This window comes from Perna viridis, chromosome 6 (genome assembly GCF_037379345.1).
Source record: "Perna viridis isolate PV_CMFRI_1.1 ecotype Kerala chromosome 6, ASM3737934v1, whole genome shotgun sequence".
Lineage (NCBI taxonomy): Eukaryota > Metazoa > Mollusca > Bivalvia > Mytilida > Mytilidae > Perna > Perna viridis.
In genome coordinates, this window is record NC_142450.1 from 29,379,826 (window position 1) to 29,397,640 (window position 17,815).

Here is a 17,815-nt window from a genome sequence, read left to right on the forward strand (position 1 = left end):
ATATTCAGGCCATATGCTTGTATTTTGACGTATTTGAATTATCCTACAACTGATGCTTTGGTATTGTTTTTTTGTCGATATTTATTACAGTGATCATTTTATATATAAAAATAAAAATAATATGATTCTCTGCTAACAACAGGTTAACTTTTGCAGATTTGATATGAACTTTTCCCACAGTGACATAACACAAATTTGTGTAAGACTATTTTTGTGTACGTTCTAAAAGCTCATTGGTTGAATTGGAGGTTCATCAACCCAAGACAACTTTTTCCAACTTCAAAAATTTTTATTTACAAAATAGAAAACAACAAGTTATCAAAATAACTTCAGGAAGTTTCAAAATGTGTTTGTGCATATTTAAACATTTATGAAAACTTTGATAAATTAATAAATAAATATTAAGAAATGTACATGAGTATTATGAAAACAATGTTTCATAAAGAAAGTTAAAGGTGCTTTACAACATAAAAATAATAAAGCAGAAAACATGTCAATGTACTCATCAATAAGGCAATAAATTCAAACTGCTAATACAGTACCTGAACCCATCCATGCAACTATAATTGTGATTGGTCATCGATCACTGTTTGGTTTCTGATCAGTATCAAACTGGAGATCACACATGACCATTTAGGGGTAAATATATTTTACGGATTTCGTTGTTTATTTCGTCAATTTTTACATATATTTATTAAATGCAGTAGATTTAAACACCAATTAATTCGGATTACTTTTTCACTTAATTTATTTTAACCAAAAAAAAATATGTGGATTAAATATCTTATAAACAGAATTTACATAAACTGATTATTTGTAATACCAGAACTGTGATCAGATTGGTCACCGATTATCAATCTGTCACTGGGATCACTGGATCAGCGGTCATCGACCCATCAAATAGTTGCACGTCTCAGTTCATGGACTATAATGATATGTGAACATAAAGTAAAAAAAATTGATCATACACGAGTCATTTGAACATATATAAAGGATATAATAAATGCAGCTCTTTAAAAAAATTTCTTCTGAGTTCAGGGCGACCAGGGACCCTGGTTTGACCTACTAACAAAACTCTTTAAAGAACAATGAAGCTTTTGCTTGATTTATAAATTGAGATGTTTTGAAGGTGTGGATTTTAGAAGCAATACATGTTAGTTCAATATCCAAGTTATTGCAAGTATAAGTAATTTAAGGACTTGTTTTGTTCTCGAAAGAATATTTACACTTATGATGTAAATTTATAATTCAAAAACAAAATATCTTATAAATGAAACCTTATCTAATACAAAATTTATATATTCACATCATTTGTAAACAGAAATAAAACCGTCCGAACCTTAAAATTTCAGATCATCAAAATAGAGTATGATTTGCAGAAAAACCATCAAGTATGAATATATCAAAAGCCTGTTATATACTTAAAACCAGCTGTATTTCACAATGAACGAATATTAGTCTGGTATATAGACCAAAAAATAAATGTACAGATCTAGAGCATGACTAATGTGATAAATTAAGTATGAAAAATAAAAACTCTAAATTTGTATACTTAAAAGTGAAGTTCATTTCAAAATCATCACTCCAATTGAAGCAAGGAGTGTATAATTTATTAAAATTGAAATTTACCATCTTAAAATTTACATTATCTAATAAAATTGACAATACCCCAGAATAAAAAAAAAACAAAAAAAAAAAAAACATGATCATTATTGTTGTATACATAAGTTGTATCAGTTGTCTCTGTTTAAAGTCATTTAGAAGAAAAATTTAAACTGACACCTGTATCAAGATATTTTCAATCCCCTATTGCCCTATAAGTCCACTACAAATATAAATATGAGAAAATAAAAAATATACTATCATTACCATCACAATGCAATATAAATACATGTGAGAGCATATTTTTGGGTAACTGGTAACTACTCGTGATGAAAAACAAAAAATAAGATTTAGCGAGACAGATCTTTTTAAAAGAGAAGTTGCCCTCAAAGAATGACAAGAAACAGTACTAAAAAAGAAATTAATTACCGGTATTGTCCTTAAAAGTTAATTGAAGGTAGTAACTCTAATGAATCCCTTAGTGTCAGAAAAAGGGGGTACCTAATATCTTCTCTAAAATGAATTTGGCTCATTCAAAATTTCTTGAAATATTATTCGGTGTATGATTTTGATAATAAAAACAAAATATATGAATTTCAAGAAATTTTAACCACATGTTTCATGAGAATAATTTCAATGAACACAAAGTAGCTTTAACCAAAGAACTTTCGACCACTAAGATGTTTTAAGCTGATATAAGAATGTCACAAATTAAAATGTTTTGATGATTTTTCACAGAGTTATTTCCCTTAGTGTTGTGTACTCCCTTAAATGAATTCTGAAGATTTGTCTCAACAGAACAAATTCTTCAGTCCAAAAGAAATTTGGTTTACACAGGTTTCGCTGTAGTTCAAAATATTCTATAAAATGAACAGGACAATTAAAGCAATATTGTTAAAAAGTGTAATAGCTCTCTGATGGGAAAAATGGAAATAGCAACAAGTTTCAAATAGAAGGTAACAGTTCAATATGTTGGGAACAAATAAAAGGATTAATGCTTTGAAATGGCAATAAAAAAGAATTAAAAATTAAAAAAAAATAATAAAAAAAGTTACTGCATATAATTTGGAAAACAGTTGCATTAAACAATACCATTATTTATAAAACTGAAAATGGGAGCTATGAAAGACACAGAGTGAAAAAGATTAATGGTTTAAGGAGGTAGACCTAGGGAAAGGGACACAACTCTTAAAAATCATTGGAACGTTTGTATTCAGCATTTTACATTAATCTTATGTAAGCATCTAATTAACTTGGATTTATTTTATTCTGCTTCAAACGAAAGCTTGGGAGCCTTTGGTGAAATTGAATATAATACAAACATAGCACTGATTTCATGAGTTATGTCCCTTACCCTAGGTCTACCTCCTTAACATACTGATATAATGGAACTTGGTAAAAAGAAGGGACAAGTATATATATCCATCTATAAAAAAATGAATGACAAGGCATGAAAATGACAAATAAAACACATAATGAGAAGATTATTTTCTATCACATAAAATGTACATGAAAAAATTGGGGCGAGTCTTCAACATCTTGAAACAAATCCCTGATAAAATCAATCAAAACCTATGAACAATTATTTAAATCACAAGAAAAATTGAAGTGCAAAGGTCAAATCATTTATCATATTTTAAAATGGAAATTGTAAAAGTGTTGTTACTCATCAAACAAATTTTGAAAAATGTGTAAAATATTTGGTTTAAAATATTGTTTTCACAATGTATAGTGGAGATGGCAAATAGTATGATGCCTGCAATAGGAAAACAATAGAAAAGTTAAATCACACCTACTATATAACTACTAAATTTACAATAATCAAGTGAAAAATATCTTTGATTGTGTGGGCAGATTGATATATTTAATGTAAAAGGTGTTTTACAACATATAACACTTTAAATTTGTGTCCTTGACTAGATCTGAAAAAAAAATTGTACAACAAAAATATTCTCATAAAAAGGAATTAAGAAAAAAAATGTCAACTATAACTCTGCTAAAAAGTTAGGAAAAAAGGTATTTTTACAATTTCTGAAAAAAAAATATCTCCTGAAAATCATTACTTAATATATCAGCTAACAGACATGGAACAAATGTAATAAAACTAAACAGTATAAACACATACAGTGAAGGCTGTTTTAACAGAACACTTTTTAAACTTTTAATATCAATATGCAGTTAACAGGTGTTTGGTTCACCAAGATCTAATATCCATTCATATTCATATATAAATGAACCTTAAAAAGCATCTGGTTTAGACAGGTTTTCAATTACTCAGGGTTCAGTTTAGACAGGTTTTTAAATTACTCAGGGTTCAGTTTACACAGCTTTCATTGTAACTGTCTTTCATAAGAAAAAGTTGATTATAACATTTTTCCAAATCCAAAGTTTTATATATCATGACCTTGCAATCAGTAAAATACACACAGACAGACTGACAATTGCAAAACAAGGAGAGATGACTTATGTTATATAAAAATAATACCTTGTAAGTATTTAAGACTTAAAACCACCCTGCTATATCTAGTACACAGTATGACATATATACTTAAAATATAGTTTTAAATACCTTTTAATCACAAAGACATGGAATGTTAAGGAAAATTGAAATACATTTATTTCTGTTAAGTAATCTTTAGTTTTATTGTAATATTTGCTATGGTTGTTCCTAGGTTTCAGTTGTGGATCCAGAGGTGAAAGGGGGGTGTAGGTGGACGGCACCCTTCCTTTTCATTGGAGAATTTGTCATTTCCATGTGTAAAATTTACAAAAAATGGTAAATAATGTCCTAGCACCCCCTTTTTCTGAGGAACCCTGACCAGCACCCCTCCTTTTCAAAATGTCTTGATCTACCCCTGGGTTTTGTCAACTGTTGAGTAAATGGTGATAGCATTTTGAAAAAAGATGTAAAAGTATATCATATACACCTAAAGTGACCTTAAACCTATGTAAGATAGTAGAAATGAAGTTTGCACTAATTTATTCCAACTTCAATCACATGCAGGTGCCATGAAAGTGGAGGACTGCCATGACAGCTTTTGTCATATATAAACTAACTCTTGAAATATGCCACTGTTTCCAACCAAGGACTCACTTATGAAGGCGTTCTAATGGTTTTTGCATTTTTCAATGTTTCTCCAGGAGCATTTAGGGAAGAGCCTGCCTCATATAAATAATTTATTTTAACATATTTATTAAAAAAACAGTAAGCTTAAAATGAAATATAATATATAATTGATAAATCATTATGATGGTATTTTTTTGTAACTTCATTTTGCACTGAAGTGTTTCAAAGATTTTTACAAAAATACTGAAAAGATGTGCATAAAAATATTTCTTGGAAGTCAAAGGGAAAAAAAAATATTATGGAATAAATCTTACAAAAAATAACTTTTAATTAATAGGTTTAGAGATCTAAATATGAATTTTCGAACCCTAAAAGAGCACACAAAAAGAAACAAAAAACTGAAGAACAGTACATATAAATCTACATAAATAAAAAAAATATGTCAACATCTGAGAGATTTCACACCATAAAAAGAACAAAACAGTTAAATAAAGATTCAAATTATAACAAATAATCAACAAATGAGTATGTTTTAACAAATATTTAAAAAAATAAAATATCCTAATTTTTGCCTTGGCTATAAACTGTCTGATTCTTTATCTGTGATAGCTTTAGATGTCTTAGTATTAACTACTACCTCACTTAGTAGATTTAATACTTTGTCCATCTTTGTATCTAGTCTATCAATCTGAAATATACAAGAGATATTTATTTACTGAGTGAAAAACTGACCAATGCTTTCCTAAAACCCCAGCCAGAATTTATTTTCTATTTATATCCTCAAGAAACAACTGTCTTAAATCCATTTCCAATTTAAAAAAAAGGAAATTGCTAAGACTAATAATCTGTCTTATTGTTTAAATTGAAATACATGTTTTTAAAAATGTTAACTTAAACAACATGTGTATGTTCAGCAGACATTATTTTTATGTTAACTTAACAACATGTGTATGTTCAGCAGACATTATTTTTATGTTAACTTAACAACATGTGTATGTTCAGCTGACATTATTTTTATGTTAACTTAACAACATGTGTATGTTCAGCTGACATTATTTTTATGTTAACTTAACAACATGTGTATGTTCAGCAGACATTATTTGAGTACATAACTAAAGGATGAAAATAAATGCTTCACAGGGCACAGCTTGATACAACTACAGAACTGGGATAAGTATGGAACACAAATCAAGCTTGATACAGCTCAACAACGACAACATACTCCCATAATATTTTACGAAATTTTTTTTGCTGCCATTTTACATACCAAATATAGACACATGAAGGAAGTTGTTTTGAAATTATTGCCAAACAAACATTTTGGGAAAATTCCTTGTATCAAATAAGATTAAAATAACTGACAGATGGATGAAGTGCAAACACTTCAATTTTACTACATAGACAAGGAATTGGACAAACAATACCTGCTGCTCTATATGAGCTATTCGGGTACAAAGTGTTGTTCTTTGTCTGTCTTTGTTACCACCATGATAGAATGGTTTACCAATAGTTTGGTCTAACCTGATTTAAAAAAAAAAAGCATCTTAATATATCAGTTTTTTTTTAGTATTGTGTGCCAAGAAGACATTAAGATTTCTTGTGCACGCAACAAGTTCTGCCCCTTGTTTAACCTAGGCATTCTTCAGCACTTGTGATCATATTTTGGTTTAAATTCACTTTATCCTAGTACTGGTATTCCTTATTCTAATAACAGATCCTTTCATTGCTAGAGACTGTGTAATTACAAACCTTCGTTGAAGTTCTTTGATTCTGACCATCATATTTAAATGACCCTGTGAATACTGTTCAATAACATCTCTCACATCATATGGTTTTCTTGCTTGCTAGAAAAATAAAACAGGAAACAATAACAGGTGATAATATTGTCAACAAGTTACGGTGATGGTTAGTGATTTTGGCATCTATACCCAACCCTAATATCTGAAAATATCTTTTATCATAAAACATGTCCAAAAAAAGTTAATTAACTTTAAAATTAGTTAACCTAGCAGAATAATTATGAAATAGAAAATAAGGGTGGACAAAGTGACAAACCAAAAAACAGATAAATAATTTCGTGTATGTTTCCCTTTAAATAAGAGGCAGAAAACTGAATTTTCACAATAAAAATAGATAAATGGAAACTTTATTAAATCATTTCTATCATTCTGTAAAAATTATCTCTAAGTCTTACCTGGAATTTTCTTCTAGCAACAAAGAATTTAATTTTTCTGATAACTCTAATCATGGTCTTGTGTTCCTCTGTTAATCTGAAAAGAAAAACATTCAATGTGAAACAAAAGTTTAAACTTTAAATCCCTATGACATTAGAACTGAAAAAGAAAACATTTAATACAAAACTAACAAAAAATTAACTTACCATCAATTCACAAAATAAAAGAACCATTTCAAAATTGATTTTAATTAGCATTAAGTTGTATTTCGGCATAAAAGGCAGGTTGCATGAATCTGATCATTTTAATGCCTGCATATCTTCTGCTGAAGAAACAGTTCTCTTAAAAAATTATTTTTCTAATATACAGCAAAATTATGGTTTATATTTTTTGAATTTCACAGTCTACTAAACTATTACAAACCTTGTATTAAGTAATATTTAGCTACCTTAGCAAGCATATAATATCAAACCCTCATTAAAAGTGTTTCATAAAATTAGATGGAGTTTTATTTACTGATTTAAACATGAAAAATGTTGAAGTTGAGTGGTCTCCCTTTTCATACTTACATTTCTGGTCTACTGATATCATGACTCTCATCATCATCTTCTATATCCTGAGACGAACCATGTACAGATTTTATTGGAGTATCTGGAACAAATTGATAAAAATATTAATAACAGTTTCAGCTGATAACCTAATGTATCTAAATAATTGATAGTTTCAGTACAAAAATATAAATTAACTTTTATCAATGTTTTAGTTGGACTACCCAAAATCTTGATTTTAAACATGGAGATATGCAACAGCTGAAAGAAATGTTTGCATTTACCAATTCTCTTAGTAGTTGTGAACTTACTAATAAGCTTGAATACTTTTTAATTATTTGGCAATTAGATGTTTTAATAAACTAGATGCACTATTTTAATGCTTTTTCATCCACTACTATGTTTAATATAGCAAAAACTTGCACACAGCTAAGAAAAATGAAACACTTCATGCAAGGTAAGATTACATGCAGTACCAGTATCTCCACGAAATATAAAATTTCGCCAGCTAAACTTACCTACAACTTGTTTCAGTGAATCTAAATTCCCTGACATTGAACCACTACTTTCATGTCTATCTAGAACATTATTGGCAGATTTTGAAAATCTTCGCTTTTTTAAATAACTTGCTCTTCGAGCCATGCGTGTAAGTGCAGAGGCTGATTGTGTTGATGATATGTTTTGTTGAGATTTGGAATGATGGTGATGATGGCGATCGTAATGGCTCTTCTCCTGCATGTGGTGAGTCCAGGTGGCCGACGAGTGGAATTTATGACTTGCTGCATAGCAACGCCACAAACACTGTAAAACATTATTTCTACTTTTAGAAGATGTTTTGTTTTGATTCAATATCTCATATTAACAAGAGGCTCCCAGGAGCCAGAATCACTCACCTGGTTAAATTTTGTCTTTCAATGGCAATAAATTTAACAAGAAGTTTACTAATAATTTTGACCCAAGAAAACTTTGGGAGGACTTATCATAAGGATCAATACATGGCTGAACAGATAAAAAATGAAAATTTGACCACAGATAGATCCCATCATGCTGAACACTTTTACCCTAAGTCAGAATTTGGCTAAACCTAATGGTTTTGGAGATATATAATCGAAAATCTACAGTCTGACCCCTATGTTCTATTTATAGTAATGGTGGCCATGTTTTTTGACGAATCAAAAATCTAAACATAATTTTTGTGCAAGATACCCCAAGGACATTCATACAAAGTTTGGTTCCAATTGGTCCAATAGTGTCAGAGAAGATTTTTGAAAGAAATAACAAAAAAATAGCAAAAAAAAATATTGAAAATGGGCAATAACTCCTAAATGGCTCAACAAATTAAAAAGAAAATTTGAACACAGATAGATCTCATCATGCTGAACACTTTTACCAGTCAGAATTTGGCTTAACCTAATGGTTTTGGAGATACATAATCGAAAATCTACAGTCTGACCCCTATGCTCTATTTTCAGTATACGGCACCATGTTTTTTGATGGATCAAAAATCTAAACACAACTTTAGTGCAAGATACCCCAAGAGACATTCATACTAAGTTTTATTCCAATTGATCAAGTAGGGTCAGAGGAGAAGATTTTTGAAAGAAATAACATCAAAAGTAGCAAAAAATACATGGAAAAAGGACAGTAACTCCTAAATGGCTAGACAGATTAAAGTAAAAATTTGGCCACAGATAGATCTCATCATGCTGAACACTTTAACCTAGTCAGAATTTTGCTAAAACTAATGATTTTGGTGATATATGCGAAAAATTAGTCTGACCCCCTATGTTCTATTTTTAGGAACGGCGGCCATTTTTTTGACGGATCAAAAATCTAAAGATAACTTTTGTGCAAGACACCCTAAGGAACATCTGTGCAAAGTTTCATATTATTCCTCTCAATAGTTTCAGAGGAGAAGATTTTTGAAAAATTGTTAACGGACGACAACGACAGACGCCAAGTGATGGCAATAGCTCACATGGCCTTCGGCTAGGTGAGCTAAAAATGAAAGTGTCAAGTAATTGCAAAGCTAAAAATACAAAATTGCAGAGTGAATCGGTTTCCTCTTTCACAATTTCATGCAAACTTAACCAATCTTTTTTTAAAATGACAGCTTAAAATTAATATCATGAATAATAGTTGAAGGTTTTATGAATCATTTTTTGTGTTGAAAACCTTAGCTTTTCAAAATCATAAGTCATATTTATATTCATGTATAACAGTGCAAACTTGTTTTTAAAAATTCAAAAAGTGAGTTTTCTAGTTTGTCAAGTCAAGTGTAAAATTAACTATGGCAATAAAAACTTGGGGTACATTCCTGCCTGTTTGACCTTGACCTTTGACTTTTAACCTTGAAAGTAAAAATTTTATTAATTAATATGAAAAAGTATAAACAATATCCATTAAAGGATTTTCATTCAAGAAGACACCAATTACTGTAATCTTCCTAGAAAGCCTTTTTAGCAGAGAGTCTACTGCTAAATCTCAAATCTTGATTAGTTCTTACGTATTTCATATTCAATAATCATTAACTCTACATGTATTCCAGACATACTTACCTGTATAAGTGATGCAGCTGTAGGGATCTGTCTGTTAAAATGTTTCTGCCTCTGTTTTTGTTGTACTTTTAGGGCAAACCCTGACCCTAAAATTCCCTGAAATGAAAAAAATTATATTAAAAAATGACACACAAAATCATATTACAAGAAGGAAAGGCACCTATAAAGTGAAAGAATCTATCAAGATTGGAAAGCACTATATCATCAGCAGACAGAAACTTTCTAGAACCACTTTAAGGTCATCATGGCACTGTAATTATATTGTTTGAACCACTAACTATATTTATTGATAAATGTTGCTTAGCAAGATATTAAAAACAACTTTAACCATAAAATTTATTTCCAATAAAACATCCCCACATGGGGTTAATAGTCATGGAATGTTGAAGTATTGAAGATACCAAACAAAGAAAGTCATGTCTTTTACGATTGATTTGGCAATAATGAAGAGAAAATTGCTGTTAAATTTAAATTAACAGGAGTCCTGCAGTCATTTAAACTCTTGTAATTGCCTGAAATTTCTTTGTGAAAATAAGACTGTAAACATGGTGATTTTCTCTTCCTACTCTCCAAATTTTTTCAAATGGCAATTATTGACTTTAAAAATTTGCAAAATGGAGCAGAAACAACTTTGAATGCCTTGTCAGCATTTAATATCAGTGGGTTTGTTTGTTGGAAATGTATGGCAAAACTATTCAACATGAGATTTATTAGATAAGCATAATTGTTACGTGACTGCATTGTAAGCATTGCTGGCAATACAGAATATGACTGTCAGCACAAAGACAATCAGCTCTATAAAAGGTCAAGATTTCTATGACCTGCTAATATGGGGAACAACCTCATATGCAAATTAAAAAACAAAACAAAACACAACAACAAATTTCATTCTTGATTAATGATACCTATATATGATGGCTGACATCGTAAGAAAGACTGGGAAAGAGGGGCCGGAGAAAGGGGAGGGAAAAAGGAGAAAGGGAAAGGGAAAGGGACAAAGGAGAAAGGTACCAATTATCTGCCCCCTCCTTTATTTCCAAAATAATCACATCAGCTTTGGGTTATCAGTCATTTACCCTGAGAGTTATCTTCCATTCTCTTTTGATGATATGTCTTATTTATGTTCAATTTATGAATTTAATTATGAATTTAATTCAAATTTAGCTCAACTATGATAATTGAAATTCTACCCTAAAATAAAGATGAAAGCTACAAAAAATTCTGCAATCCACAAAAACAATGATTACTAGTTACTTACAGCTGGAAGAGCAAAGAAAGAGATTGCAAATACTGAAAAACAGGAAGCGACAATTCTGCCCATCCATGTCTGTGGTACTGTGTCACCATATCCTATCGTTGTCACTGTTATCTAAAAATAACAAACACTTGACAACTTATCTCTTGTTATTTACAAACTTGCCAACAGATAAACTTCTTCACACTAAGGGACATAACTCACTAGAAATTCATGCATATTTCAGCAGGTTTATAATTATGTTGGTTACTAAACTTGCAAATAATTCCCCAAACTTATAAAGTTCTAGACCAAATGGTCTGGACCTTACATGTATACAATGTACTTGTATTGCCAAAGATAAAGATGTATTCCAACTATACATATATGTCTTGGGACAACAAGGTAGACCTTATGTGTATCTATAAAGATATTTTTACACTTTCTCGACTAAATATAATGATGACTTCTGTTTAAAACATGAATAAAACCAATTGCTTTTGTTCCCTTATAAAAGTCACTTTTTGAAGGTGTAGTAAATGTCCCTCCTTGAGTTATATATATATTTTTGTACATGAAAAGTCAGCCAGCCTCCACAGGCTTATGATGCACTTACAATTTATAATAAAAGTCCTAAGAGATCAAACGCTTTGAAATCAAGAATGTTAAATGCAATGTCAGCAAAGATTTTTTGAATTTGAACAATATAGATAAGTAAAACTATTGAACATATTGAAAGACAGTTTCAATTAGGATTTGACCTAAATCTGAAGACTTCACTGATGAATTTAGAAACAGTTTTGACGTCTACACTGAGTAAGAGTTTTAGTTTACGTTCATCTGATGTAATAGCAAAGTCATAAAGGTTGCGAACTCCAAATGACGAGATCATGGTAGCTCTCTCTTCTTCATACTTCGGACAATGCAACAGAAAGTATTTTTCGTCAACTTTTAGAATATTGTGATCGAATTTGTTGTTAGTTTAAGTCGTTAAGTATGACAACATAAAAAAAGCATATGGTGATGCTTTAACGTATGACTAATTTTATTTTGTGAAATTGAATGCTTGTTCTCCATTAAAATTTTGGAACCCTTTTACCAACCTCTGCTAAGTTTTCTAATCAACTGGCACTTGTTAAAACCTATATTGCTTCCTCAAAACTGACTTGCCCATTAAAATATGCTACTGATTAAAACTATATATTCCTTTTAAATTGTCACTCAGAGTACTTTTAACATTAGTTTTCCCATGAATTTAATTTGATCATACTGTGTTTGTCTGTCACATAAAAAAAAGAAAGAAATAATTATCTTTAGACTTTAATTTTTTTTTTTGGAAGCAAGGTTGAAGAGAATACAACAAAAGCACTACATGGGGATGTAGAATCATTAGCCTGGTACACTGATTCTTGAAATGGCTTTTATTGGTGAAAATGAACAACAATAATAATTAAAGCTGCATATCTACAGGGTTCTCAATAAGTGCCGGTGACCCGCAATTTCACTGTCTACTTTGAGATTGGCGCCAGCTATTTTGCTCCTCAAAAAAAAAAAAAAAAAACAAACACATTAGGTATCTTTTGGTAAATGAGGGCCCTCAATGTGCCACCTACTTTCAATTTTCTTCCACCTACTTTAAAACTTATTGAGAACCCTGTATCTATACTAATACTGTTATTGGGTTCTTTGTCCGAAACAACCATTTCAGGATTAAGTAACAGTCAAGGTTATATAATCTCCTCCTTCCAAATGACATGGAAAAAGATCTTTTTAATTTCTAATTAATTGGGACATTAAATTATACCCGGCCAAGTGTTGTATTTTATTTAATATAAATTACAAATCATCACATAGGAACAACAAATCACACTCTTTCTTGACTTCACAATCTTAAGAGAACTAACTTCCACCTTTGTTCGTATTTCCAAGAAATATTACTCCAATTAATCCAGAAAATAAAAATCACCTTATCATTTCAGGAAAGATTACTCTAATTCATGGAGAGAAAAAAAAACTGGTGGAGAAAAGGTACTGATAATGAAAAGACTCTATAACACCAAAACAGAACTCACTTTCACAATTCTTCAATATTTAAAGAGAGATAATTTCAAGTCATCAAAAATTTTGTGTTTGGAATTTGGGGTACAACTTCAAATGGCCATTACTTGAGTAAATAATATGATCAAAATGATATTTGAACTTTATTGTATTTTATGATACTCAATAAGTATACAAAGTTTATAAAATGATTCCTCAATATCTTATAAAGTTAATGTTTGGAAACCATCACAGATGGACAGACATGCAACTACAATATTTTCAAAGGGTATATTCTATAATACCTCAACACTTGTATGGTAGTGTATAAAAGAAATAAAAGAACAGTGTTCCAATGTCCCTGCGCAAAAAAAAAAGTGCGGAAAACTTTAAATTCATGGAAATTTTCTATGTCTAAGGGCTATAACTTCCATAAAAATCAATCAACCTTAACGAAAGTTAAACTTAATCTGTAACTTCTCATAGTAAGACTACATACAAAATATAAAATTAAGTGGTAAAAGCATTATAAAAAAAGTGCGGAAAACTGTAAATTCACTGAAATTTTCTAAGTCCAAGGGCCATAACTTTTGTAAAAATCATTCAACCGTAACCAATGTCAAACTTAATCTGTAACTTCTCAGTTAAAATCCCAACTTAGAAACATTATACATCATTGTTTTTTCCAAGAAAGATGGTATACCTAGATACAAATATATAATTCTTGGTAGAGATTCCTCATACTTTGTAAGAAATAATTCCAAATCATCTTCCAAATATACAGAGGAACATGTTTACAAAATGCTTGAATTTTTAATCGACAACATATTTGTCCAGTGTGGTGGACATGTTTTTCAACAAACGGTCAGCATTCCAATGGGAACAAATTGTGCTCCTTTACTTGCTGACCTTTTCCTTCACTCTTATGAGGCTGACTTTATAGCTGATTTGATATGAAAGAAAGATTATTGTTTGGCTAGATCCTTCAATCTCAGTTTCCGCTATATAGATGAAATATTATCTTTAAACAATCCTAATTTCGGGGATTTGATACGTCGCATCTACCCCAAAGAACATGAGATAAAGGATACTACAGACACTGTAAGGTCAGCCTCATATCTTGACCTACACTTAGAAATTGATGGTAAAGGAAAACTATTGACCAAACTTACGACAAACGTGATGACTTTTCATAAAGAATTGTCAACTTTCCTTCATCTGTGGCAACATCCCTTCAGCACCTGCCTATGGAGTGTTCATATCACAACTCATACATTATGCCAGAGCTTGCCGAAACTACAGACTTTTTGTATTGTGCTAGAACTCTAACAAATAGGCTTCTGGAACAGGGTTATGTTGCTACAAGATTGAAGTCATCACTACATTAGTTTTATGGTCGTCATCATGAACTCGTGGATCGTTATGGTGTATCCATCTGCACCATGAAAACTGATTTATTCCTCGTTTGTCTACCCCAGACTTGACTTTTTATGAGCAACTCGGCGGGTGTTTCTAGAAAAGCAGAGGACGCTTACCCTACCGGTGCACCTGGTCTATGCTCCCAGTTTTTAGTGGAGTCCGAGTTGCTCATTTGCTTTTGTTACTTTGTATGTATGATTTTAGTTACTTAATGTTCTTTGTTGTGTATATCTGTTTTCCACGTCTGGTCTTTGTTCCTGGATTGCATTGTTTTGATTACCGCTATAACCTTGGTTTCCTTGATTACTCTTTCTCATAGTAAGACTACATACAACAGATAAAGTCAATTGGTAAAAGCATTAGAAAAAAAAGTGGGAAATGGTCCAATGGCCATAACTTCCATAAAAATCATTCAACCGTAACCAAAGTCAAACTTAATCTATAACTCTACATAATAAGGCTGCATACCAAAACAAACTTATTAGGCAGAAGCATAACAAAACAGTGAGGAAAACGCGGACGGACAGACACCTGGCATTTCCATGTCCATGTCCCCTCATGACTTGTCGCGGAGGACAAAAAAAGTTTTTACAAGAATAGAAAAAAGTTTGTATTTAAACCTACCACTCCCCACCAAAGGGCATCTGCATAGCTAGTAAAATCTGTTTCTTTTCCATCTTCATCAGTTGTGCCTTTTTCAGCGAGGTAGACAAAATATGATGAAAAAATTAATCCTAAAAATCCTATATACAATGTGGTGATTAATTCCTGAAAATAGAAATAATATCTTCTAAAATAAATGCATTGATTCTGATGATCAGATACAAATCCATATAAAATTCAGACACTGCTAGTGTTAGAAGTGATTTTAGGAGCAGAAAAATGTACCTACTGAACAAACAATTTATTTTTGCTCTCCATATACTCAATTTTTATGTAAATATATTGAACCCTTTCTGTAAACAGATCTGTATTTTTTAAGAAAGAAAACAATGCATTCATCTCCCACTTAAACCAACTAAACCAAACAAGGATAATTCTTGCATTGTGCAAATTTCATATGCAATGTTCATAAATTGTATCTCACTGCAACTGAATGTCAAATTAAGGGGGTAGACCTGGGGTAAGGGATATAACACTTCAAATCAGTGATATGTTTGTATCAATTTCATCAAAGTCTTTCAAGCTTCCCTTTGAAACAGAATGATATCAGTCCAGGTTACTTTGATGCTTACAAGATGTTGGTATAAAATGGCGAATACAAACGTTCCAATGATTGGTAAGATTTGTGTCCCTTACCCTAGGTCTACTACCTTAAGATTTATGAGTTCTGTAACTGTTTCTACATTAGAAATAAAAGTGACTTTGGGTGGGTTTTTGATATGTATGAATCACCTCTAGTCTGATTTTTATTTAAAAAAAAACAGAAAGGAAAAAATAAAGACTGACACTTAAAAAAAACAAGTAATAATAATCAGTGAAACAGAGAATACTTGACTCATCAGTGCTAAGGTTGACAGTTCTAGGATATTTTTCCTTATTTTCAGCCTACACAGGCAATATTACCTCTTACTGAACATCATTTGACATTCAGTTTAATGTTATATTAACATTAATTATCTCATTTAATGCCATGTTTGTTAAAGAAAAAATGTCAGTTTGAAGAAAACTTTAAATTAATTTTTTTTTTATATTGTGATCAAGGGAGTGAAAAGTTCATATTATCACATATGATGAGAAGCATCATTACTTAAATGTCTAGTTATGAGATCCCATAAACCATATTTTTCACCATAACTAAAAGCATAGTTTAAAATGTTCATGCATTCTACATCTAACAAGGTATTGCTATAAAGCCCTTGTCAGTATTTGCACAAAACACAATCAACTTCATCCCTATGATCTGATGTCACAGAACCTTTGATGTCATTAATGTAGTGATGTTATCAACAAACAAGCTTATTGCTTCAAATGGTTTAATCAGATAAAAACAATCATTTCATAATATAATATTGATGTTCTTTTTTTTCCTACAAGGCAGGTTGATAATTATCTGTAGTTAATATAAAAAAATATCAATAATTTCAGCTAAAACCATTCGATTTTTCAGAAAACTTCTATTATGTTTTTTATTTATAATCTATATGATACATATACTAATCTACATGTAATGTATTTACAAAATTATGATGTACCTAGTAAAAGGACAACATTATCCATACATGCAGTGTATCTGAACTTTTCATTGGACATATCAGTTAGCTTACTTAGGATTAAAGAAATGGATATACAGGAAAGTAGGCCCAGTAGATTACATGATATTACTGCTCAAAATAAAATCAGCTGTTTGGTGAAAATACAAAACAGCCTCTACAGCCTCATTGGCATCTTCAGAAAATTAGAAACAAAGAATTTCCGACACAAGTAAAAATTACAATCATCAATCAATTAACAGAATTCTTTGCCTCCAAGTTGAGCTGAGGATCAACAACTCATTGAAATAAATACTCCAGTTCACAATTTTTCAATCAGTCTGTTAGGTCAATTGTATGAAATGAAGTGCCACTCTAATATTTATTGTGTGTATAATAGTGCTGCAGACAGGTATTAATTCAAGGACTGAAGTCTTCAAAATCGTTGGTTTTGGAAAATATTTAACATGTAAAGATCACATGTATAGAATTTCAAAAATGTTAAAAAAAGACCTTTTTGGATCAAAAGTTGATAATCTAATCACTGAACAAAATTGCCTCTAAAAATGGTTGCATTTTATTGCATTATCAATGATTTAAAGAAAATAAGACTCCATTACAATGTACATCTAAATATCTTGTACTGAATAACAAATTAAACCCAAGGTTCATCTCCGACTGGCTTCACATTAATGCAGGGATTGTTTTAAACAGGTTTAAACATTTTATACTTCGTTTTCAGATTGGTTACTAGTTGTTTTTTTCATGGTATATTCTATACAGGTTGAGAGTTAAGTAATGGCCTGGTTCTGATAAGTTTTACTGTAACTAAAGAGCAGCATGCTTGAGTGAAGCATCACAAATGTGAAAACCATAAAAAAAGCAGTGATAAAAGCATCAGAACAATGAAAGCTACATAAAAGACTAATCCTTAACAATAAAACAATAGTAACTGATCCTAAGTAAATACAACTATTCCTGCCA

The 17,815-nt window shown here is 30.7% G+C and overlaps 1 protein-coding gene across 6 annotated transcripts in view; it reads right to left on the minus strand.

Moving 5' to 3' along the window:
* Positions 1 to 268: 268 nt before the first annotated feature.
* Positions 269 to 17,815, minus strand: part of LOC148614456 (potassium voltage-gated channel subfamily KQT member 1-like) — an 81,740-nt gene continuing 64,193 nt past the window's right edge. For all 6 annotated transcript variants that reach the window (XM_088588537.1, XM_088588542.1, XM_088588540.1 and 3 more), the window contains 9 exons: positions 15,264 to 15,407; positions 11,208 to 11,318; positions 9,950 to 10,045; positions 7,910 to 8,192; positions 7,413 to 7,494; positions 6,864 to 6,939; positions 6,419 to 6,513; positions 6,094 to 6,190; positions 269 to 5,357 (listed from right to left, as the gene is read on the minus strand). In XM_088588537.1, the coding sequence (XP_088444663.1) occupies positions 5,247 to 5,357; positions 6,094 to 6,190; positions 6,419 to 6,513; positions 6,864 to 6,939; positions 7,413 to 7,494; positions 7,910 to 8,192; positions 9,950 to 10,045; positions 11,208 to 11,318; positions 15,264 to 15,407 (1,095 nt within the window). In that variant the 3' untranslated portion in view covers positions 269 to 5,246. The remainder of the gene's footprint in view (positions 5,358 to 6,093; positions 6,191 to 6,418; positions 6,514 to 6,863; positions 6,940 to 7,412; positions 7,495 to 7,909; positions 8,193 to 9,949; positions 10,046 to 11,207; positions 11,319 to 15,263; positions 15,408 to 17,815) is intronic.